This window comes from Tachysurus fulvidraco, chromosome 14 (assembly GCF_022655615.1).
Source record: "Tachysurus fulvidraco isolate hzauxx_2018 chromosome 14, HZAU_PFXX_2.0, whole genome shotgun sequence".
Taxonomy (NCBI): domain Eukaryota; kingdom Metazoa; phylum Chordata; class Actinopteri; order Siluriformes; family Bagridae; genus Tachysurus; species Tachysurus fulvidraco.
In genome coordinates, this window is record NC_062531.1 from 12113029 (window position 1) to 12139215 (window position 26187).

At 37.1% G+C, this 26187-nt stretch overlaps 1 protein-coding gene and 1 long non-coding RNA gene across 5 annotated transcripts in view; one reads left to right on the forward strand and one right to left on the reverse strand.

Annotated features, from left to right (window-relative positions):
* nol4la (nucleolar protein 4-like a) overlaps positions 1-22455 on the forward strand; it is a 41339-nt gene extending 18884 nt beyond the window's left edge. For all 3 annotated transcript variants that reach the window (XM_047799857.1, XM_027167092.2, XM_027167093.2), the window contains 9 exons: positions 2893-3004; positions 4189-4298; positions 10522-10675; positions 14746-15050; positions 15309-15494; positions 15722-15910; positions 16305-16424; positions 16824-17013; positions 17115-22455. In XM_047799857.1, coding sequence (XP_047655813.1) covers positions 2893-3004; positions 4189-4298; positions 10522-10675; positions 14746-15050; positions 15309-15494; positions 15722-15910; positions 16305-16424; positions 16824-17013; positions 17115-17332 — 1584 coding nt within the window. In that variant the 3' untranslated portion in view covers positions 17333-22455. The remainder of the gene's footprint in view (positions 1-2892; positions 3005-4188; positions 4299-10521; positions 10676-14745; positions 15051-15308; positions 15495-15721; positions 15911-16304; positions 16425-16823; positions 17014-17114) is intronic.
* LOC113656088 lies at positions 689-4325 on the reverse strand. Of its 2 annotated transcripts, none has more exons than XR_003443858.2 (3): positions 4257-4325; positions 2774-3026; positions 689-2625 (listed from the first exon to the last, which is right to left on the reverse strand). It is a non-coding gene; the product is annotated as an uncharacterized LOC113656088 (long non-coding RNA). The 2 variants fall into 2 exon arrangements; XR_003443859.2 differs by having other exon boundaries at positions 2774-3023; positions 4257-4310.
* Positions 22456-26187: the final 3732 nt, after the last annotated feature.

Consider the following 26187-nt stretch of genomic DNA (forward strand, 5'->3'; position numbering starts at 1 on the left):
ATGACTTACAAACGAGAAAAAAAAAACACAATGCTGTCTAAATTTGATGATTAGATAGAGCTGTGCAATTGTGTTAAATATGTCCTTTAACCAGTTCTCACATCATTATCATTTTAATCTTCAATAATATGGCTATGCATGTGTGCTATAATTAGTTTAAATCTGGCTTAGATTTCAGTGAGTCTAATAATATTATCTTTTCAGTATCCCTTTACACCTAGTGCCACCTGTCCCCAACACCCCCCCCCCCACACACACACACACACACACACACACACACACACACACACACACACACACACACACGAGATGCACTAAGAGGACAATAGTGGAGAGATCATAGTTTAAATGTAAAAATGTAAATGTATTTACAGACTTGTGACAAATGGAAGGCAAATTCAATATGCCGAGTATGTAAGGTGTTAAGCCAACACGAGCCATAGGAACTGCCTCAAAGTGTCAGGGATTTCTCTGGATTTGTACTAGAGGTATTAACACCATTCATCCAAAAGATATTCCCTTAATTGATGCTTTGATAATGATGATAGTGTGTGCTGACCAGTTTTTTATTTAATTATATAACATCTTTTATTATAGATTTTTTTACACATCAAACTGTTCATTGAGAACTTATGCTATGTGAGTGGAGGTGGGGTCATCCTGGAAGAGACCATCTACATCATGATAGACGGGTTGCATCATAGAATAAATGGTCAGTCAGAAACCTTGTATTGATTTGCTGTGCCACTTCCCTCTAAGGGAACCAGAAAACCCCAGCATATCAGAACCCCTTAATGAAGGGTCAAGCACTCAGGACTCTTTTTTGTTGTTTATTGTTCTCTTGGTGCACAACACACATGGGCTCACCCTCTTGAAAAGAAGGTGAATGATGACTCATCTGACCACATCTCTGTAGAGCAATTGAGCCTATTGTTTTTGCACTTAAATTTTATGTGCATTCATCTTTGTAATTAAGGTGTATGCACCTCAACTCTGCTGAAATATTCCTCTGTATCTAGTTGCAGACAGACTAAAGTAGCTGTACAAAGAATATATATACATAACAGTAGTGTGGAACAGTGCAAAAATGTGTGACAAATGCAGCACAATACAGTAAACATGTAACCCGAGTAATAGTCTGTAAAAACTATACAGAACAGAAACATAATGAGGGGAACTGATTTCCATAACTGTGGAAAACTGACCAAACTGAAAACCATATGTAGCAGATTATAAGTGTAGCAGCACAAAGAGCAAATAAACACAACATATGGAGTACAGTTGGGAAAATGACACTATGAATTGAGGATTAGTTTTTCATCCAGTTAAATGGAGAAATGCCAAAAAAAATATATATATATATATATATAATCTCTGAGCTATAATCTCACAGAGTGTGAAAGCAGGTGTCAGGTTTCTGTCACCATCAAGCACTTTGCTAATCACCTAATTAAAACTATTAGCCACCTGATAAGCCTGTTTTTGACATTTGGCACTCCAAGTCCCACAGAGACCCGCTCAACTGTCCATCTCCAACAATATCCACTATCTTATTGCCCCTAACGTCTGTTGATTGGCTGTGACTTTTAAAATGAGGTGTGACTGGGTGAGATGCTCTGTGATTGGTGTGATTTGCTGTGGTCGGACAGGCTTTGATTGGCTATAATCAGCCGTGACTGATGCTGATAGGTTGTTTACCACAACTCCACCTCTGGCCAGAGATGGTAAAAAAAAAATCCGTTTTGGAAAGACTTGCTTTAATGTAATTATGTTTGAGATTTTAAATGCTTTGGAGACAGTGTGCATGTCTGAATTTAAAATTATTTAAATGGGCGAAATTAGATATGATTCGGTTTAATTTAAAGATGAAGATTTTCACCTGAAGCCTGATAGGACGTGACATATGTAAGGAAATATGTCAGTGTAGACAGACAGGAATCAACACTTCTTTAATCCTTGTCCCTTTGACCCACTCTCTTGTCTGTGAACTATGCCCTCTTGTGGTGATATTATTAGGTAGCTGTGGAAATTTGTCTTTTTAGATAGGCTTTATAAACTAATCAGCTATCAGTGTACAGGATCTAGGATGTAAGGCTGTCTAAGTAATAGATTTGCACAGAATATATGATATGCTTGTTCTGTTTGTGAGGGATCATATCATATCATCATATCATATCATATATGCTTTACAATGATATGAGAAAGATTTTTTTTATCATGTGTCTCAAAATCAAGCTGAGGAATGTACTGAAAGAGATAGAGATAGAGAGAGAGAGAGAGAGAGAGAGAGAGAGAGAGAGAGAGAGAGAGAGAGAGAGAGAGAGAGAGATTGGGTACTTGGGGCTCATCTCTTTTCCACATCCACTACCCTGGAGAGAACTGCTGTCAGGTCTTATAGCATGGCTGTCCCTGTGACTCCAACACAGTGACACTGGGAAGGGAGGGCTGTCTTGGGCTGTGGCATTCTGAGAAGTGCATGTGTTTGTTCCCTGGGTGGCCTTTCCCTCTGCACAGCCTGAGGCAGGATCAGGGGAACCAGGCGTCCCTGATGAGCCTCTTGCTCCTACTCTCTTTCTCTCCCCTCTCTAGCTCTGTGTATGTGCATGAAGGTCGCACGCAAAACAGCTGCAGCAGGAAAGGGACAGAAACGGGATGTGTTAAAAAGGTCAGGCATAGAATAGCATAGGATAATCGGTTCTATGGTGACAAGGGATACAAATGTTAGGACAATAAAATAAATAAAATCAAATCAAATATTAAAATTAAATATTACAGCTGTCGTTGCCCTTCAGATTATATTGACAGCAATCCCCACAAAGATGCCTCTAATCCCCTCCATCCTCTCATCCCGTCTCCTTAACCCCCATTTCTCTCTCCTTCTGTGGTTGCCAGATTGCAGAGACATACGCTTTCCTTCCCCGCGAGGCTGTGACCCGCTTCCTGATGAGCTGTGGGGAATGCCAGAAGAGGATGCACATCAACCCCAGCACAGCAGAGTTTAAAGGTTAGATTCTTCATTTTCACTGCTGAGCAAAAAAAAAAAGTCTGATTTTGATTATTAAAATAAGAAGATTTAATCTTCAAAAGAAGGTTTAATCTCCCACCCTGGTATAATTCCTGGGCAACTGTGTTTTTGTAATAAGCTTTATTATGCTATGATTAACCCATTAAACTAAAAGACATGTCAGAGGTTCATTACTCTTATCACTATTACTGTGGTTCATGAATAAGGGATTAAATAATGGTAACAGATCTATCCCATACATGGCATTGCAAACAAGAATTACAATTAAATAGTAAAACCTGGTGCATTTTGTAATGATTAAATTTTACTGAGTAAATGTATTTATAATTCAAGAATAAACTAAACTAAACTTCTTTTAAATATACAGGACTATGTTGTGAAGGCATGACCTGTCCAAATGATTACATGATGCATACAGATTACAGCTATGATATATTGTTATATTACCATGCTGTATATATATAGTATATTTAGTCCCTTTCCCACAGAGACATGGCTGTCTGCTGTTAGTCATTAGTAAATTAGTAAACTTTCAGGTTTCATTTGTAAATGAACTAATTCTGCAGTTGAAATGGATTTTCTGAGTTTTCTCCTTTTCAGCAAATATTAGATGAGGATGTTTAAATGAAGTAGCATCTGTTCCGTCACATTCTTCCTGCATTTCACAGACGTTAGAAAAAGAAAGGTTTGTGTTATGTCTGTTTGACAGTGTAAACAGACCGTCTAGAGTCAACAGGCCTTTGTGAAACAAAGACAACTCAGTGGTTTTTGTGTTTGAACAAAGACCCAAGATATTTTCAGTATTTCTCTACTGCTGGTTCTCAACATCTCCCTCCAGTGGACAGACTGGGGACTGCTTAGAAAGCAACTCAAGGTCTGCTCAACTAGTCCACCTGTGGATATTTGTTAAAGGATGCATTGTATACAGTGTTTAGGAATAGGCCAAGTAATGTGTATATAATGTTATTTGTAGCTTCTTCTTTTCTTCTATATAATATATAGTTTTATTATATAATGTTAATATACTTGTGACTCCTTTATGATGTCTCCTGCCACTTTGCCACTCAGCTACCCAACATGGGAACATGTGCAAGTGAGTTTTTATTTTTATTTCTATAATGCAGTTAATGCTGAAGAAACTAAAGCTGATTTCACCCCAACAGAAAATGACCGACCCACCTCACTGGTCCCAGACCTCATCGACTACAACATGCCCCTTACTGCCACCTACCTGAAACAGATGAAACTCCAGTGCATGAATACCAACGAACAGGTAAGGTTCTACGAAGGTAATACCAACGAACGCGCGCGCGCGCACACACACACACACACACACACACACACACACACACACACACACACACACACACACACACACACACACACACACACACACATGATTTTCAGTCTATCCATTTTTACTACTTTTGTGTGGGCAGATATCAAATAGCTTCCCATTGATTTGAACAGATGAGATATTTACTGATGTCAGTTCTCTACCTTTGTATTGTATTCATATCATAGCTTATGAGATTGACCTGAGGCATGACTATTGCACGTTGAACCCTTACTTCATTTTACCTTACTTCTATTATACATGGCATAATGATTTGCATAAATTATTATATATCTTCTTACATGGGGGCAGCATAACAAGCCCTACGTATGTAGGCTACAAAATAAATGTAAAAAACCATACACTGCTGTTGGGCCGTAATTTGCAGGATGTGGTTGTCAAGGTAAACCTCTATAGCTTTGGTTGCCTCAGCAACAGTATATACCTGGGTGCCTGGAATAGCACATCATGGGTTACTAATATACCTCTCTGTGCAGTTTATACATGAATTAAACCAAAAAGCCGTGTTTTACAGTTTGTGACAAGCAGTTACCGCAGAGCTCGGCCTTGAGATATACTTCATAAAATGTTATAAAATATAACTTAGTGTCTGTCCAAAATGCCTTGTATAACATAAGTTTGAACATGCCTAGTAAAATAATTAGATTTGTTTACATTCATATGTGTGATCTGGCTGCTTAGAATAGTTACAGTTCTATTACATTATTTTAACACCAGAGAGCAGTGTTCATCTATTGTGTATAGAGTACATGCTATAAAAAATGATGTATTGTTAATCAGCAAAACATTTCCACAAGTTCTAATTATGTTTCGTCATTAATATGACGTTATTGATTGTGAACAAAAATACTAAATATAACATGCATTGTTCTCTGAGTCATGAAAGTGTATTGTAACAATTAGAATCAGAATTAGAATCAGGTTTATTGGCCAAGTGTGTTGACACACACAAGGAATTTGGTTCCAGCTGTTTGTTACTCTCAGAAGTACATTGAGCTTGGACTATACAAGACAAGACAAAACAGGCTATACAAGACAATACAGACGATGTGAGACAATATAGACAGTATGAATATTGAATAGGAATACAGAATATATATAAAGTGTGAGCGTGCATATAGTGCAAATAACAGTATTATGCAATATTTTGCTTTTGTACAATATACAGCAGCAGTAGTGTGTGTAACATACGGATGATGTGATGACTGATGGTTCTGATAAGGCAGTACTTATAGATATGAAGCAGGGAATATAATTTTGGTGAGTTGTTAATCAGGGTGATAAGGGGCCTGGGGAAAGAAACTGTTCCTGTGTCTGGCAGTTTTGGTAAACAAAGCTCTGTAGCTCCTGCCAGAAGGGAAGAGCTGAAAGAGGTTGTGTCCAGGGTGTAAAGGGTCAGTAGTGATTTTTCCTGCCCGGTTTCTGGTTCTTGTACGGTACAAGTCCTGGGGAGTGGGCAGGGGGGCACCAATTTTTTTTTCTACTGTTTTTACTGTGTGTTGCAGTCTGTTACGTTATGTAGTTAAAAATTCTGCAATACTTCTGCTTTTTCCATGTAAACCTTTATTAGTCTAATACCTCCAGACTTACATTCCTGATACCTACATAACCATCCTATGGTGTAGTTGAAGAATAATTCATGCAGAGTAATTCTTTCATAATATCCTTAGAGATATATACCTGGATAATAAGCTGAGACAGGGGAAGCTGCATGAAAAACTGCTGAATTTGCTTCAGAGTGTAATTAAAACAAAAAGATTCTAGTGGATGCGCAGGAAGGTGGGAAAGCTCACAGATGTCAATCACTGTAGATCAGGCTGCCCTGTCAATGTGACGGGGCGTGGCTTACCAGTGAGCGCTGACTCCGCCCCCTCAATGTGAGTCAGAATGGCACAGCATACATACACCGGCACTGGGAGAGAAAACACACGAAGACACACGGGTTAAAAACCTTCTTACTGGCTCCGTAGGGGAATTCAAGCGAAACATATTGGAGCTATTAAAGAAAGGTAGGCGATAAACGGATTTATACACTTCATTAATTATGAAGAACTACATGGTTAGCCCTTGTAGTGAACCACATGCTAACCTTTTTGACAGCTCGAAGTTGATATATATCTATGTATTTGACCTTACATAGAAAAGGAGCTTTACAGAACTAAAAAAATTCCCCGTGAACACAGGAATATTTTATTACAGTTATTAACAGCATGTACTTTGGATAAATGTTTCTCCTATCTTGAAAAACTTGGAGCAATGTTTACATTTTCAATCACATGGAAGAACCTTTTCTCGCATGAGTGAGGACTTCATATTATTATTATTATGATTATTATTATTATTATTATTATTATTATTATTATTATTATCCTTAATATTATTATTGTCCTTTTATTTTATCTATCTATCTATTTATCTATCTATTTATTTATTTATTTATTTATTTATTTATTTATTTATTTATTTATTTTTCTTCACCCTCCTTTATCTGGACTTGGACTAGAAATGATCAATATATATATACAGAGAGAGCAGTTAAAAGTAATGTTTTTTTAGACAGAGAGAGACAGAGGATCTAATATTATTCCTGCTTTCCCATCACTGCAGATATCCGTATGGCTGCACTGCTGTTAAACCCTGACCGTGTGTAATACAGTTACCATCAGGAGAGCAGGTTGTGCACTACTCTGGGATATTGATACATGCTATTTGCATTAAATCAATAGACTTGTGAGTGCCTGTATATGAGGGGAAAAAATAGAACATATATTTTATATATTAGGGATGCAACCTCCCACCTCTCCCACCTTTTTATATTTGTAACTACATCTAACTACACCAAAACCTACGTCAAAACTCAATAGTGAACCAATACTGTATCACTATACTATAACAGAGCTGACATTCTGCAAGCCTCGGTTGCCAAATTATGTGTAACCACTGAGTTGTGATAGCATCATTCTTTAAGACAATCAGTATCCTGTGTTCACAGGCCAGATCTTTTTTTTAGGTAAATTTATATGCTTTTACAAAATGTCACAAAATGTTTTTTTTTTTTTTTTTTCAAAACAAAGCTTCAATCCAGTTTTTCTGTTCTGAAGAATTGTTTATTAATGATCCATAAATATAAAATGTTATTAACCTAAAAATAGATAGATAGATAGATAGATAGATAGATAGATAGATAGATAGATAGATAGATAGATAGATAGATAGATAGATAGATAATTTATCAATACCAGAATGAAATTTCTAGGGAAATGTAGACTTGCATATTAGGGCCAAATCACAGCAGCAGTGGCTTAAAATCTTTTGTTTTAATGCTCCTACCAGCATGCTAGAATTACTGGACTGTCTTTTCTGCTCTCTATCTCTCACATCCTTGATCCTTGTATATGTCTCACATCATCCCTCATCCCATGAGGCCAGAAGCATCTGGCCTCATGGGATGAGGCCAGAAGCATCTGGACAGCAGCCCTCAGTGCTAAATCCTCTCTCAACTCATTACATTAACATTTAGCGGAAGGTTTCTTCTTCCCCTCAAAATCTTTTAAGGCTTTATCATTTCACCCCTTGCTCAGCATCTTCTTGGCTGTTCCGGATTCTTTCTTCTCTTCTAACATTTTAATTCAGTTCAGATCAATTTAAATCGGTTCCATTGGAATGGCCATCGCTCAAGTTACAGTACTATCATTGGAGAAATCTGAATCTTTTTGAAAAGTAGAAAATGATGTATAGGCTTCTAGACTTCCCATGGAGCACTATGTTTCACTATGTAATTTGAGTGCAAACATGTAAGAGGCACAGGAAAGTAACAATATGCTTACTGTACGTCTCAGCATAGCTCCGTCTCAAAGCTTTAATATCGCAACAAAATTTTACAGCATGCGACATGGCTCAACCAAACAACTCTTAGACATGAAATTGAATGCAGACAATTTTTAGCTTATATGGCAATTTGCACTTTTAGAAAAGATACATATTACTGCATTGCTTCAGAATGGAGAAGAGAGGTAACGCAACACTTCCTTCCTTGAATTCCATAACTGTGAGTTTGAATGTAATAAATTCACTGCTTGCAGACCTAAAAAAAATTGGTGTAGATAACAGCTGGTAACACACAGAGAGGCAAGATTTAAATGTGCAAATTGTTTGATGTCTCACTTTCTTTGTGTCATGTATCACCTATTCATTGAGAAATCATGTCCCATGTAGACATGCCTGAAATGCTTGAGCTGACAGTCATGTTTGAGAAATTACCATGTGGCAACTTTTAGTTGCGTTAAGAGTTTTCAGGACGCATCTCCAAGCAGTGGGGAGCCAGGCCAGTCAGCTTTTTCTTAAGTGCTTTGTCGCATTACATTAGTGCTTTTGTGAGGTATCTCACTAGGGCAGTTTGGAGGGTGTGTGTGTTGTAATCATAGGCACAAAGGCCAATAAGAACGCATCCATCCGTCTCGCTGTATTTTTACTCCCCCACATACCTCCATATTTAATGCACACCCATACGACCTTCTCTTTCTGCAGCTCCACTTCACATCTGCCTGTTTCTATGGGAATTGATAAACACTGAGCCAGAGTGGCATATATAGTAAAGGGTGGGTATGAGACTTATAGATTCATATTGAATTTGAAATTGGCATCCCCATCATCTCTAGGCTGTGCTTGAGAGGGTATAATATTGTCTGGAGTAGTTTGGGGGGGGTTTGGGGTTTGGTCTCCGTAGAGAGACTGCCAGTGGTCTTTTGCTTGAGCTTATTGGTGGGGGGGTTGTATTAGATGTTCACTGCACACAGGAAAGCTGATATGTTGGTGTACAATATATAGCATGCTTGTAGTGGGGATTAGGGAATGTTTAAATTTCTGGGTACTGTATGTGATAGTGTGAGAGAAGATATTCGTATGGATTAAGGCACATGCATGTGATAAAAAGTTGGGGGCTGGTGAATGTTAGCAGTAGTGGTTGGAAGGCCATCCACTGTAGCAAGTATACGTAACGCACATATAAGATAGATATTGCATAAAGGTTAATATGTTTTCATTGGAGTAGTTTTCCTTTCCGAGGGATTCTAATCTTCACACTGAATAAGTTGATTTAAAGGTTTATGACACATACTGGTAAAGGGAGGACCAAGAGTAAAATCCAAATGCTAATATTAGCATTGCCAGATGGCAGAGCTTGTGTGAGGCTCCGGAAGTATCTTTGAACCAAAATTATCTTTATTTGTCCCTTTTAATATCACAGCCGTCCATCAGAGGGATAGAGAGAGAAAGAGAGAGAGCTGTCTTCACATGTCTTTATCACATGCTCTGCACACACAGACACACACTTTTGTCTTATTGTTATTTTGAGGACCTTTCATTGATATAATTATAGGTGCAGTGAATATTTTAAAATAAATTAGATTTTTGTAATATAGCAGTGTTTTTTTTTTGTTGGGATCAGCTAAATGTCCTCACAAGGGCAAAACTGGCAGATAATCTATCCTTGGGAGAACATTTGGCCCAATCAAGATATAAAAACGTGCCCAAACATACACATGGTATAATAAAGTCATGGCAAGCGTTGTAAGTTATTTTCTTTGTTTTTGTTCCAATGCTTAAAAACCTATTTCCTCCCCACACCTTGGCACTCGTCCAGTCCACTCGTCACCTTGTCATGATAACACGAGCATCTTTGGGGAAAGTTAAAAATAGCACTTCTCAGAGTCACTCATTATTTAAGGAGCTATTCTCACTTTTCATACCCAGTGTGGTTGGAGTGGAAGCACATCTTAATGAAGATATTCGGTAGTAACTTTGGAAGACTACCAAATTGCCATTTGTATGGATTGGTCCTGAGAAATTTGGTCCGGATTGGTCCAGAGAAATTTGTAATTGTTATATATATTATCTGTATAACTCTGCAGTATAAAATTAGAACTGAATTACAACCTATTGAATGCAAACTTGTATAAATCATACCTGTATCTCTAAGGTAGCTTTTGTACATGAGGTTTTAATTTGTGGGTGTTTTTTAAGCAGTCTGTTTTTTCTTGTCTTTTCCTTGCACACCTTTTCCTTCCCCTCTCTTTCTCCTTCCATATGCCTGCCTCCTCTATCACCTCTGTGCCTTTTTCCATCTGTTCCACCCTGTTAGGATGAGAGTTCGGTGAGCAGTGAAGACCTGGATATGACTGAGCCAGCATGGGGCTCTACTGAGCGAGCTCCAGCAGCAGCGCCCAGCAGCACTCCTGAGCCACGACCAGAGAGGAAGGCCACACCCCCACAACCCAGCATCAAAGAGGAGGAAGGTTAGACAATGCTCTCCATCAAGATTCATCTCATTTTCTCTTTCTATTCAATAGGGCAGCTAGGTTTGACTGCGAATGAATAACTGTGGAAGAAAAGTCATCATAGACAACTAGAGACACATTTTAGCTAATTCAACCCATTCTCAAAGAAGAAAATACATTTAAAAAAAAGCCAAATTAGTGTATTAGACATTCAAATGCTCACATTCTGCACAAAGCTCATCTCCGTCACTATACTTCTTGAATAAAATGGAGGTTTAAAATGCAATTTTCTTTCTGAAACACAAATATATAAACGAGTATATAAACGTTTAAAAGGAAGAGATGTAATGAAATATATACTACCAACTTTACTGGCTACTGTATGTCTCATTCAACAAAATCTATTAGGAAATCTGACTCCACTGATACAGGTGTGAACAGATGAATTAAAATGCTATGAATTTGTTTAATAAAATAACAATTAGATTATATTAATATGGTATGATATAATCTTGACTAAGTAATATAATTGGATAAAATTGCATTGCCAGACTTTTGGATCTTACTGTATGAATTGTTAAAAGTCAGGTAAGTGCTTTGTGAAGATCATTTTTGATGGATAGTCCATTACAGCCTATTTTCAGTGCTTTGCTCTTACACTTGTCAATTATATACTGAATGGGTACCTTTTAAAATGGATGCCAGAGTTATCTTGAACCATTAAGAGAAGTTTGAAGGCTTTCAGAAGCTTCTTGCCATACCACTTAGTCTAGTTTGGACTTTCTGTTAAAGTTATGATGCCGTCTGCTTCAGGCTCACTGATGATTTCAACAAAGTATGAAATCATTCATTCATTCTTTTATTATTATTATTATTATTATTATTATTATTATTATTATTATTATTATTATTATTATTATTATTATTATTATTGGAAATCTCAATGTCCACAACAATACGGGAAACCCCTTTTTCCTTTTTCTATGAATACTACACCTACAGCATTCTACCCCCCTATTTCACTCTGTCTCTTGTGGCTACATTCTGTTCTGTGCTTGGTCTGATTGCACCAGAGAGGAGGGTTTTCTAAAATGGCCGCTTGGGGAGGGGCTGTTGGGTCACTCAGAGCCAGGCCGGGGAAAGGAGGAGCAGCTTGGCGCTGCTGATTTTGTGGGTTAATCCTGTGTAACCATGGCTGGAGAAAGAGAATGAAGAGCAGCATATAGGTCTCAGGCTGTCTTACCATTGACAGAGAGCTATGGAGGCTCCAAGGGGAATTATCTTAAAGAGAGATGAGTGTTAGGAAGAATGGTCAGGGGTCAGCACCAGGTCAGTAGATTACCCTCATCTACTGTAATTGGGGCTTATTTTCTCTCTGTATCCTGTCAGTCTTAAAGGTCACTAATACCTGCGCATATACTCACATAGCAATCCAACAACTGGTATTGCAGTAATGCTCTGCAATTTTATATTTGTATGATGATTTATTGGTTTGTTTTTAGTAAATCAGTAATTTATTTATACATAGATAGATAGATAGATAGATAGATAGATAGATAGATAGATAGATAGATAGATAGATAGACATACACACACACACACACGCACACACACACACACACACACACACACGCACACACACACGCACGCACACACACACACACACACACACACACACACACACACACACACACACACACACACACACACACACACACACACACACACACACATATATGTGCTGTATATTCAGATACATAAGTAGTCTCTTTTTTTTTTTGCTACACCAGAAACCATAATTTTATAAGAAATCTTTTAGATTTGTAAAAGATTACAAGATTACATATTCGTTCGCATTTCAGTAGTATTTCTCCTATTTCTCTAACTTCCTATGCTCCTTCTGTCTCCTCCTACACATGCTATTAAGTGTGTGCTTTTATGCCCACTGTGTAAATTAACAATACAACAAGGTCAGTGAATACAGGTGATTAAGTGCTTCAGACCACTGAATAAAATTCTGTTCACATGTTAACAAAGACATTTAATGTTCACAGGTCAGGTTCCTAATTTATATAAAGGTGTACTCATTCACTATTGTCTCAGAGTCTCCTATCTCATGTTTTCTTATCAATCTGGTCAAGATTATGAAGATAATATTCTGAATTCATCTAGAGATTAAATTTTAATTAAGATAATTGAAAAGTGTTGAGGTTTAATATTAGTCTTGCTGATTTCTTTAGCTACCAGAAAACAGCCTTCATTGACCGTAAATGTTTTTTTTTGTTTGTTGTTGTTTTTTTTAAAGAGAAATAGCTCTGTTTAAACTTATTTTACCAAAGATATTGTTTTCTTGTCAGTAATGGGGACAAGGTAGTCAACGCTTTGAATGGTCACTAGACATTTGAATTTTAGACAGATTAAGATCCTGATCATCACTTATTCCTTTTGATCAACTGTTAAACTTTCTACCACAGAGGAGAGCATTGAATATTTAGAAACAGAGTAGGTATAAACCCTTAAGAAAACAAGAACCTTTAAACCAACAATTATATTGTAATATATGGGTAAAATGCAAACTGCTAAGACACTTAATTTACAGAAAGATGCACTCATTGATTGGATATGTACACATAGTGGCAGTTATTTATGGGAACTTAAGATTTGAACAGTTAAGGATAATTTTATGTTTATACAGATCTAAACATAGACCCCTAATTTGGTTGTCAAAAATAATCAACCAAGAATTATAAGTGTAACAAAAGTGTATTGATGTTAAAAACAAACAAATGCCTCAAAAATATTATGCAAGAATACAAAATATCCCTATAAGTATAAATCACTGAAATATATAGGATTTACTCGCCAATTTATTGTTACTCTTGTGCAGCTTTGGATATGTTCAGATGACCGTAAATTCTCTTGACTGCTCCATTTCATCAACCCTAGTGAAAACTGCTCTTTAGATGAGGTGGCAGTGAATCAGTTTTTCTGTAATTGTCTATTGCTGTGTCTGACTACTTTCATGCATAGAATAACATTATGGCTCTTTTTTATGTGCAATAAAGACAAAAATACATACTTTTCAAATGAAAAAACAAATGAGGAGTCACAGTGAATTTGACTAAATTGAATATTCAAATTAAACATTTCAAAGTATCTATACCAGAGAAAAAATACTAGGACAATAGTCTTTTGATTATGCTGTATTATGTATTGCTGTATTTTGGCTGCCATAGTCTCTGGAGTGTGTGCGTGCAAAGAGAAGGACACTGATGTTGCTGTCTCCTGAGGGAGTTCATGTTGGGTGGGGGAGTGAGTGTTGGTTTGCCAAAGCCACCTTTCTGAAAGCGGAGGGAGGAGAAAAACCATGTAGCCAGAGGGTAATTTTGAATAGGGGAAGCTTTTACTAAACAACTTGTTTTACTACAAGTTGTGAAATGTGATTTTTTTTTTTTTTAAACAGTTAAAGGACCATTTGCATGGTTAGTGTGCATCGTCTTTTTGATAACAGCACTATACTTGGAAAGAGCTTCAATCCTATACTTCATTGCCTTTTTTTTCTTAATAGAGGGAGATATGTGGGTGCTTTTACCATCCTTGTCCTTCCCCCATCCACTTTTCTGTGCATCAGCTTGGTCTTTCCCCATCTGCTGAAGGACCCCCCCCCCCATATCTCTCTCTCTCTCTCTCTCTCTCTCTCTCTCTCTCTCTCTCTCTCTCTCTCTCTCTCTCTGTAATCTAACCCTGACCTGACTCTCTCTGTACATACATACTGACCTACAGTAGACACACTATCCACACACACGTAGGTATAGTTGCAAATATCAAAAGCTCTCAAAGCACATGCTTAGACATGTCTTGTTAATCAATGTAGAACATCCTAAAGGAATTGAAATCATTGATAGATTTGAACATGGTTAAAGGAATACACTTTTATATTATATTATTTTTGGCCTTTGTTTTTTCTTTTGTTTTATTAGTAAGGTTAGCTAGTTGGTAATAGTGCATAGGTAAGGGGGAAACATTGCTAACATTTTTTCCTTCCTTTCTCCTTCTGTTCCTCCTTTCGGTATCCTCTACCCTGACAGATGACTCCTCCTCTGAGAGTGCCAGCACTAATGGGCTCCCTTCCCTCGCACCGCCTAACACTGCTGCTGTGGTCACTGGGGGTGTTTCTGTGACAGATGGCATGATTCCATATGAAGAGGTGAATTGCAATGGAACCACAGCACCACTGGACTTCAGCACCACATCATCATCATCATCCTCTGAAGAAGGCCAGCAACCCCTCAACCTGAGTGATAGGCTGTTGCAGGGGGTTACTCCACCACTTGCACCATACCCTGCTGACCCCAGCAGGAAATACACAATCAAAACAGAATATGGCAACAAGGTGAGAGAATAAACATTTCTCTTAAATTACAGAGTATTCATCATGTAGGCCACACATTGTCTCTAAATGTCACCTTACCTTCTGTGGTGCATTGTGGGATTTCAAGAGTATGCTCTATATTTTCTACTTTGCTTTTAGTAGACATAGAAATCCAGCTAGATAGGACTAACATACACACACCTGATGTATTTCACTAAGGAATGTTTGCGCATATGAAGATAAAATAATTTATTGTGTGATTTATTTGTGTGACTAAAGTCTCCTCAGTACAGCTCAGGAAGCTATGACTCAGTAAAGACTGAAGTGAGCATGTGTGCCGAAGATTTGAATACAGCACGCACTCAGGTCATGGATGATGACGATGATGATCATGATGATCACGATGACAGTGACAAGATTAATGACACCGAAGGTCTAGACCCCGAGAGGCTCAAAGCTTTCAATGTGAGACTTTTTTTTTTAAATATATTTTTCAGCTTCTTCCTTTATGTATTACTCTTAGATTTCTTGTATTTTTACCATTTACACCTTTATGTCTTTCAGTCAGTAGCACTTCAGTAGTCTTCTTTTCCTTTCATTCTGACCTTTGTCAAATGTTTGTGCAATTTCTTTTCTGTCTCTTGTTTTTTCTAAACCACTCAAAATTACTTATATTTCTTTCTCACCCCCAGATGTTTGTACGATTGTTTGTGGATGAGAATCTGGACCGAATGGTGCCCATCTCCAAGCAACCAAAAGAGAAGATACAGGCCATCATTGAGTCCTGCAGCCGCCAATTTCCAGAGTTCCAGGAGCGAGCTCGTAAACGCATTCGCACCTACCTCAAATCCTGCAGACGCATGAAGAAAGGAGGCTTTGAGGTATACAGTATAATTTATGCAGTAAATGTCTTATTAACTTGTTTTTTAAAGCTTGTGTAAGATTTGTAAGCTATTCTTAATGTTGAGGTTTCTCTTCTCTAAACATTTTCAGTGACTTGTATCTAATTTAAGAGCACAGCATGGTAAATTTCAGCTTTATGTTAACCATCAAATTTTGGCCAAATTTATAATGTATCCTTAATGAGAATGGTCTCAACTGCTCAATTAACATGCTCTTTGTAAGGTTTAGACCAATCATGAACATCTATAGAGCTCACTCTTACTATCTAGTAACCGTGTAAGTAGTGGAACTGTGAAAGTTAAGAATATCTCTACACTTGCAGCATTCTTGGCGTGTTGACTTATATTTTACTTGCCTAATTCTTTTGCACAGACACGGCCCACTCCACCACACCTCACCTCTGCCATGGCTGAAAACATCCTGGCAGCCGCCTGTGAGAGCGAGACACGTAATGCTGCCAAAAGGATGCGCCTTGACATATACCAGAATCACGTGAGTACTGTACATGTGCATTTGTGTGAGAGAGAGACGGGGAGATGGACACACATAGGTGGGAAAAGAAAGAAAAAATCTGATAAGGAATTTGTCAAAACTCACTAAAAAACAGACGCATGCTGGCTGGAATAAAGGTGAAATTATAATGATCTTTCCCCTGTAATTCCTGACTTGAAAACCCACATAACAGCTAATGCAGAGCATAGACAACCAAATTGTAACAAAAAACACTAAAAACATTAAGCAAATTAAGAAGGTAAAGAAAAAATGCTTTGAGATCAACTGGAAATCAACAATAAGCAGAAATACATTATTAAATAAATACAGAAAAGAAAACTATTTATCAACATGTATAGAGTGTGCAACAATTCTCTTTTTCACTGCTGCCCTCTGTAGGATGAGTCAATTAATGCAGACAAACCCAACTCCAGAGACCCAGCCGCTGTGGCCCACTCAGGCTTCTCATTGGCTGCCTCAGCCTACTCACAGGACCAGCTTTACACCAATGGGGGACTTACTTACAGTTTCCGTGGTTACGGAGCCCTAGGCAACAGCCTGCAAAACAGTGCAGCAGCACAGAGCAATGGTTAGTGGCTATGTGCTTTAGATGCAAAGTATTTTTACCTGAAAGACATGTGCATCATCCTGTTGTCTTTTGTATTTTTTTTTTCTCTCTCTCTCTCTTAGGTCCTACTGACTTGAGTATGAAGTCTGTGGGCTCCAGCTCCTCCTCCTCAAGCTCTAATAGTCACGGTCAGGGCGGTGGAGGTGGAGGAGCGTCGGCTCAGCTCAGCCCTCCTGAAGTCACGGCAGTGCGGCAGCTCATTGCCGGCTATCGTGAGTCCGCCGCCTTCCTGCTTCGCTCAGCTGACGAGCTTGAAAACCTCATTCTACAGCAGAACTGAAACTCCACACATGGTCACACAGACACACATACATGCATATGCTCTTATGTACAAGACATACACTCACAAAACACATCAGATGTGCACAGATAGCAGCATACATCAATTGGGATATGCACACAGCACATTAAAACGTATATGTAGCTACATGGCCACAAGCAGATGCACAAATGTACTACAAATACACACTCACACACACACACATACACACACGCACGCACGCACAGTCCCCTTTCTTGATAGAGCTACCTATTGCATTCTTCATAATAGCCTTATTGTCATCATAGTGTCTTCTTTGCCCTATTCCCTTTGCCCTCATTTAGATTTGTAACAGGGCACAACTCTGTACAAGGCTTTGATAACCTACTGTTCTCTTAATGCCAAAGGCCATGATCTGAGAAGGCCTGATCTGTGAGACTGTGCAGTTACATGACCAACACAAGATTTACATTAAAATGATGTCACTGTACAGAGCACAATCTATGATAAAAAGCCATCCGATGGCTGACTAGTGACACTGCAGCACTTGCGGGAAATAGAGTTATGTGATTTCTACACAATCAGTTTGGTATGAACCAGTATTGTGAGTGTGACTAATGCAAACAAATTATGTCATTTCCTAGGCATCATTTTTAGATCATAATTATCCAACAGTCACTGACCATTATTTTCACAGCTGGAGTGTTTATAGGGTGTGAGATACTTTGCAGCCATATTGAGTGTTGCAGCATAGGTGTGCAGTTGATGCATTTAATGTGTGGAATAACAAGTGGAATTTAATTTGATTTAAGGAAGGTTAAAGGAATAAGGAATTAGAATAAGAACCAACCATACCAAAAGAGCAAAAACCATCTCAGTCTGGTTTTGACATACAGACTACAAAAAGTCTACATTTTTCATTCTTAAAACTTTAAACCAGGGGTGCATTTTGGGTAATAAGCTACATTACACTCCATTTCAGGTGGGCCAAACCAAAAACAGTTCAGTAGACCAATAACTAATCAACAAGTCCTCTTAAATGTGTTCATTTGTCTGCAATTATTTAAAAGTTGCACATGGATTGAACATGGGTCACATATGAAACAGATAAACACTGTAATTCATTACTGAAAAAAAATCCAGATGTTGACTTTAACATACAGTTTCTTACATTACTATTTGCCTCTCTTTTACATTATGTAGAGAGAATTCTCTATAATCACTTTTTAAAATATTTCCTTGTTTTCTCCCCTATTTGGTCATCTACCAGTTTCCACCTGCCAGCCAGCTATCCTTATCATACAACAGAGACATGTAAAGACAGCCAACTGCTTCTTTTCAAACTTCTGCTACTCACAATGAATAGGAACCATACTCGCAACCTCCTGAATATCATTGTCCCCTGTAGTGTAATAATAAGGACTTACTCTTTGTTTCATATTTCAGTTTAATTATTGTCCACAAGACGATATTATTTTAACATGGATTCTAAATTTTATATATTTAACAATATATATTTATTATATATTTTATAATATATAAAATTTAGAATGTATGGCACCCTTGCTTTAAAATGTTTTAAAATCTTGGCCTAAAAGTATGTGAAGCTGCCATAGAGACTAACCTTTAGTATATACTATGGAGAGACCATTAAAGAAGAAGAAGAAGGGAGATATCTAATATTTGTTTAATGCTACCGAGGTTGGGAATATGGTGCAATGTATATGATAATATTTTTAGTGTGTTGTCTGAAAATTTAACATAGACACACTTTTTATGACATAGTTACATTCTTTACATACATTTATTCTTTTCTCAAATATAAGAAAACATACAAACAAAAATTCTATTTAATAATTTGATTTATGTTGACTGCTACAGATGTTTCAATTCTGTCAAATGGGCATGTCAGACTGTCAGACATTATGCAAATGAAGCTGCGCTGAGATACTTAAAACCCCACTCTTAACCCCTTCTCCACACCCCATTGCCTTTGCAACCCTTTATCCTCAGCACTGCAATGACTTCTGGGAAACACGCTCACAGAGGAAAAAGAATACAAAAAAAAAAATATATATATATATATGAAGGACTGCAATTCCCATGCTGCATTGCAAACAATTTTTTTTACGTTGTGAATGCTGCTCTTGTTTTCTAACCTCATGACTAAGTCACTTTCATACTGCACGGGGACCAATCAGAATCATCAGAGGGACTTGTTTATGTACATATGCATACATGTTTAAGCTAAGGGACCTAATTATCAGTGAAACTAGGCCAAAGCTTAAAAAACCTCCATACTAATTATGTCAAAATTTGTGATGTCAGTCTTACCAGATAATGGTTTCTGATTGACGGAACACTTACATCTCCTATTGCTGTCATGACTCTGAGCTCCCTTTTGCTTGTCTCACGCCCCTATGTTAATTTCAAACATGTCACCAAATTCAGGACTCACAAAAAAAAACAAAAAAAAAAACAACAGACACTGTAAAAAAAAAGCAAAAGACAATCCTGGAGAAGATGATTTAAACAGTGTAAGCTTGTGTGAGCTGTGTGTCTCAAGCCTTCATGTGATATAGCAACCTTCCAAGTGTTGTAGCCATAACCACAAAATTACAAGGAACCAGAAAACAATTCCTACTGGGGGTGTTGGGTTAAAGGGAGCAATGCATTTCCACTAGATAACTGTACCCACTTACTTTAATATTTATGTGTATTTTTTCTTTTATATTATTGTCATTAATTTATAAGTCTGTAAGGTTTATAAAGTTCTTTATGTATGCCTCTTAAGGGAACTTTCTCCTTGTATAGAAACAAAAGCAAATTATAGCCAATTCTTAGTATAACAGGAAACTCAAATACACCGGTGAATAATCTGCTATTTGTAGGCTGGACAGGAATCATCATTTGGGTTCACATCAGATTGCATCTTAATATAAATGAAATTAACCTGAAATGTTGTAGCACTTTAAGGCTGGTTAATTTAGTAAATGTCTTAAATCTGGAATCATAAGAAATGATAACATTGAAAAACAGTGTACTATACTTGGGCCCTAGGTTTAGTGTTTTTTATTTATTAATTTGATGAACATTTGTTTAACAATTTTTTTAAAGATGCACTTGTTTTGGTGAGACCTGCATCCAAACAGAAATTGGACTCTTGGAGAAAATGGAGTCTGTCTTCAGATACTGTGAGTAACAGTTTGGTGAGGAGAATCTGTCTGATTTCCAATGAGTACTTAGGAGTAGTTAGGAGGAGTGTAAGTTAGTGTAGTTTAAACACATATCAGTACTGGTATGTCCTCTTGCTCTACATTTGATTTTTATTTTGGTTTGGTTTCTTTAGTCGGGTTTCATGTATTTATGTTCATATTTGTTTGAGAACAAGGTCTGGGAGCTGTGTAACGCTTCACAAGGAAAAAATGCAAGATATACATATAAACACAAACATGCTCACAAACACACATTGGAAAATAAACATTTAGAGGTAAAAGAAAAAAAAAGAAAGAAAGAAATGTTATGACTTATTTTTTTATAAGTGCAGCAAAGATCTGCAATCACAATGTGGTAACAACCATTGCCTGTGTTCTTTTCATTTGTGGTGCTTTGTAAGATTATTGTTATTGTTATTACTATGATTATTGTATTTGATTTGTTTCTACTCCTGTACCTGCCTGGAAACTGGAGGCTGAAGCCTGGTTTCTCTTTGTATACCAATGTGAAGCTTTGTATTATTTCTTTCTGGTTCTGACTCAGTGGAAGTGTGTGATGTTTACATGTACAGAGGATTAGATTCTTTTTGTTGTTGGTTTCTTTTTTCTTGTTTCTTTTTTTTTTGTTGAAGACCCACATATCCAGCCTCAGTTTTTGACTTCAATTTGTTTCCTTAATCTTGTGCATGGAGGGGCATTGTTATGTTAGAAAGTTATAGAGACTTGGTTAAACCACTGTTAAGGTCCTTGCACACTTATAATGCATAAAGTGAATATTCATGACTGTCATTTGTCCACAGTGGTTCATGTGGGTGTCCCTGATTATGAGAAAACTCTCATTGTGCTTTTATTCCTCGGACATGAGTTTAGTACAACTGTTATAGAAACCTGTTTTCATTTGCAGGTGTGTGTTACCTCTCTGTTAAACACTGTTCAGTTTTTGCACTTGAGAAGTGTGTTACTTCCTCAGCATTAGTTCAGAATGAATCAGGGTTGGGATCCATGTGCAAGGGCCTTGAGAGGCAACATTTCAGTCATTGATTGTGGATGAAGGTGCTGGATCAGAAAAAAAAAAGCAGAGAGAGAGAGAGAGCTTCTTATCAGCTCAAAGTGCAACACCAGTTGTCCTTCCCCATAATACAACACAATGGACCTGATGGTTAATGAGCTTCAAATGATTTTTATTACTACTTTTACAAAAACTTGAAACAAATATATTACAAGTCAAGCCAGTGGTCTAAGGGAAAGCGTAGCCTCCCTCAAACTGGTCCAGTTAACTAAATATTTCCAATGTGATTAAGGCCTACTATCTTTGAATTTGCACTTTGACCTTTTGTAGAAGCTTCTCAGTGATTTTAAAAGCCATTCCCCTCATGTTGTTTGCCCATATGGGAAACAGGAACCTCAGGAACTGTTGAATCTCTGAGTTTGTTTTTTTAATCCAGGCCAATATGTCCTGACTGACAAGTCCTCATGCTCTCTCTCAGCTACCACATCATTTATATCAAATTTGCTATATATCCTTTTTATATTTATTATTGTGATTTAAAAGTGAATCTTCTTTTCAGTACATGTGGCTGAATATTTGAATTCTTTAGAAGTGTTGATAAATATAAATATATATCTGAATATATGTGAAGCAACTAAAAGATGGAAAACATGGCAGGTAATTCCATTTATGTTTGTTTCATGCAAAAAAAAAAGAAGAGGAAGAAAAAAAGACTCAGGTGGGAGAGTTTCCCACCTTTTACATATCACTTTGATGAGAGACTCATTATTGTCTGAAAAAGACTCTTTTTACATTTTCAATGTGGTGTCGATGTTACAGTCTGAAAAACTGTCGGGTTTTCCACTTGCTGCAAAGTTGCTAGTTCCTTTCCTCCAGAGGTGTGTGTCACTGAGTTGCTGAATAAAACAGTGAGCTCCAAAGTGGTCTAGACTATTTATTTACACACATACTCACTGTATGCATTATTAATCCACAGTAATGTTTTATATATATTATCATGACAATAATGGTTGAAGGTCATCACACAAATGACATATATTGAATGGAAAAATACAAATGAAAGACATCACATTGTCTTATATAGAGGTCATATTGTCTTATATATTCCCCTTTATTTCTCATAAAAGATTTCTCTATATTAGCATATTTAAGACAACAATTTGTAAAACCAGCACCACAGTTTCCTAAAACTTTAACATTTTGGCTGGTATCAAAGGATCCATGTAATGTTAATTTCCGAAGTTTCCTACATTTTAAATCAGCACTTTCAAATATTAACCACAATAAAATAGCTAAAAACTAATAAATAGTTGCAAGACACATAAGCCATCCACACCTAACTCTAATTTATTCCACAATACCGGAAGTAAATTCATTTGGCTGAATGAAAAGCTTTCCTCCGTAGTTAGAAACATTTCTATAAGGTTAAATAGTGGTGAGTGGGACAAGGAATAGGGACAGATAGCTGTGTCTGCACCTGTTCAAACTCAATTAAGTTGAAATGGCAAGAGAATTATCAATTAGTAACACGTGTTAAATCAATTTGACATTTTTTTTTCAAGTATTAAGTAGGCTATGCCATTCCCCAATGATGCACGATGCTCAATCTATGTTATTCACTAGTCAAAGTTTGACTTTAGCTGATGGGAATGTGTAATGTTCTTTTTTTTGGTTGGTATTTTTGGATACTAAATCGCTCTGAGACCCAGAAATTGCTTTTGGCACCAGGTAATGGGGTCGCAGTGTTCCTGGGTGTTTGCTGGCGATGGATCTACTGGTCATCTCACTACAAAGCAAACTAATATGACAAATGCATGTCATCTTTGAAAAACAATTCTGCAATCAATTTTTACTTATAAATTTAAAGAGTTTTCTGTTGGTGCTTATCTAAATATTTCTGTATTTATTCATCTTTCAAGTAACATCCCACAAAATATAGCACAATTACAAAGTCACAAATTTCCTAAAGCAATATACTAATAAGTTTACACAGATTAGATTAAATTCACTTAGGCCATTTAGTCAGGTTAGTAAGTAAGCTTGGTTAGTGAAAATGTAAATAAAAATAAGTGGATATTGTGTGCATGTGTAGGTTTGCTATCAAGACATACACTTAGTTTTAGAGATTTTATAATTATCTAAATATCCTGTTTTATATGAGCTTCTGCCAAGCATTTGTGTTTGTCTGTATTACCTACTATATATAACAAAACATTAACTAAATAACAAATGCATGCTACATTATAGTTATATAAAAAAAAGACTCAGGTGGGAGAGTTTCCCACCTTTTACATATCACTAATACTTTCACCTACTATTAATGCAGATGCTCATGTGCTACAACTACCATACAGATACACCAGAGAGCAGCAGTGTGACAAAGGATCAGCATACAAGAAGACAACAAGATTTTGGACTTAACAAAACAACAAACAAAAGACACCAGCAGCTACTGTATGTCTGCATACGAACCTTTATCTTCATTGCCTTTAGTTAGATAAACTAATAAGTTTACCCAGTTCGGTTACTGACCACTACAGAAGCCTCAAAGCCTCAGTCTGACCGGCCCTGATATGTCTATGTTTAAGATTTCATGATGTTAATGTTATGGTCATTAATGTTTAATAAATGGCCGGTAGTTATGAGGTCCTGCCACTTTGAGATGTATCCCAAGTATCATACAGAGAACCTGTGCATCCAGACAGGACAATCAAAGAGCTCACTGTCCAATAAAGGCTGAGATATATTTTCTTTGAAAACCCATTTGCACACACTTTCAAAAACCCCTAGAGGAGCAGAAATTGTGTATTTGATGTTTGTTGCCAAATAGGCATTACTCTTTTCTACCATTTAAGCACTTTGTATGTGAATCTGCCACAGAAGTCCATAGAAGCTGTGCCAGTTTCTATGGGTGGCATTAAAGAGTTTTTAACATGCAGGCATTGAGCTATTTGAATAACTGATTTCCTAAATTATTGAATGAAATATTTCAATTAAATTTTAGAAGCTTCTCATGTAGTCTTAAGTCTTAATGCAATCACCTCAGTTAGGTGTTTGTTTCTTATATGCTACTAGAGGCAATATAAAGCTTTAGAAAATAATGTGGACTGCAGGTTGTGGCACATGAACTTTAAGAGGAGCATGACAGGAGATATTTCTTGGACCGAGGCCTTGTGTAGGTCAAAGTATGCAATTAACCACAATATAGTATGTTAATCATGTTACAATATGTTACAATATAGTGTGTTAATCAAAAACAGATTAAAGACTCAGGAAATACTCCTAAATGAAAAAATCCCTACCACATAGTCCCTAGCAGCTGATTTATGAATTGTGTGCACCTACTCATCTTCCTTTAAGGGACTGCTTCACAATAGTCCATTTACACTTACACTGATGCCATTGTTCCTTTTCCAGAGTGACTTACAAAAGTGTTTTGAAGTCTCTATCAATCAAAATTCTGATACTGATCTTGGAATAAAAGTACTGTTGGTCTACAAACCCTGGTGGGGAGATATAGTATGAAAACACAAAAGATACCACAAGAAAATCTTATTGAAGTCTACTCTAAAGGGTTATTTAAGCAGCCTTTGCAGTGTACAATACAGCCATGAAAGGCATCTCTCTGGGGGCTCATTGGCTTGGCATGGCACCTCTATTTGCCACAGATCCTTAAGCGCCCACCATGGGATCTGCCTTTTGTGCATCAGACCCCTGAGGCCAAGGTCAGAGCTCCCTTTTGTGCTTTAGTCACTTATTTGCATTTAAACTGACAAACTGAAGAGTGTCTCTGAAAAACTGCCTTTTTTCTAGCAATCATTGAAAAAAGATGGTAATGCTCTCATGCCCAGTTTGCCCTGCATGTGTTTGTAGCCAAATGACTAAAGAGTGGCCTTGCGGCTGAATCCAGTATGGCCCATGGTCATAACACCTAACATTGTCAATCAGTCGGTTGACTTGGCAACCTTCAGTAGAAGAAATAGTTCATTGTCACTTTAAACTACATTAATCTTGTGAGACATTTTCAGTGAATGTTAGATTTATGACAGTAACATTTATCACAATTCCTGCTTCAAATATCACTATGTGAGTCTGTTGGAAAGTTTTACCATGCACATGCACATGCACTTAGAGAATGTGTGGGCATGAACCTCACCTAGAATAACTAGCAATCTGTGACCTTATATCTGTAGAATGGTTTTGCTGCTCTCTAACTGTAGAATGTAGTAACTTTACAGTAGGCTGTGTGAGTGACTGATAACAAGGTAACACAACTGTTAGTGATAGAAAATGTCCAGCACTTCATGGAAAAAAATCTGTATCAGCAAAGGTTCCATTTCACTTAAACTCAACAAAAGTTTATTAGGAACGCCTGTTATGCAAATGAAAAACTCAAAAACAAACATCTTAAGCTATCATGTGCACAAGCTTACCAGACTGGTCTTTTTCCAGGTTGTAAAGAGCATATATTTGTGTTAGTAGAAACTTCCAGTCAGCTCAGACCAGTCTGGTCATTCTCCTCCGATCTCTCTCATCAACATAATTTCACAGGTTGTTTTTCCTGTTAAACAGAAGCTCTTGACCTGTATCTTCAGGATTTTATTAATTGTTTTGCTACCACATTATTGGCTAATAAGTGTACAGGTGTTCAT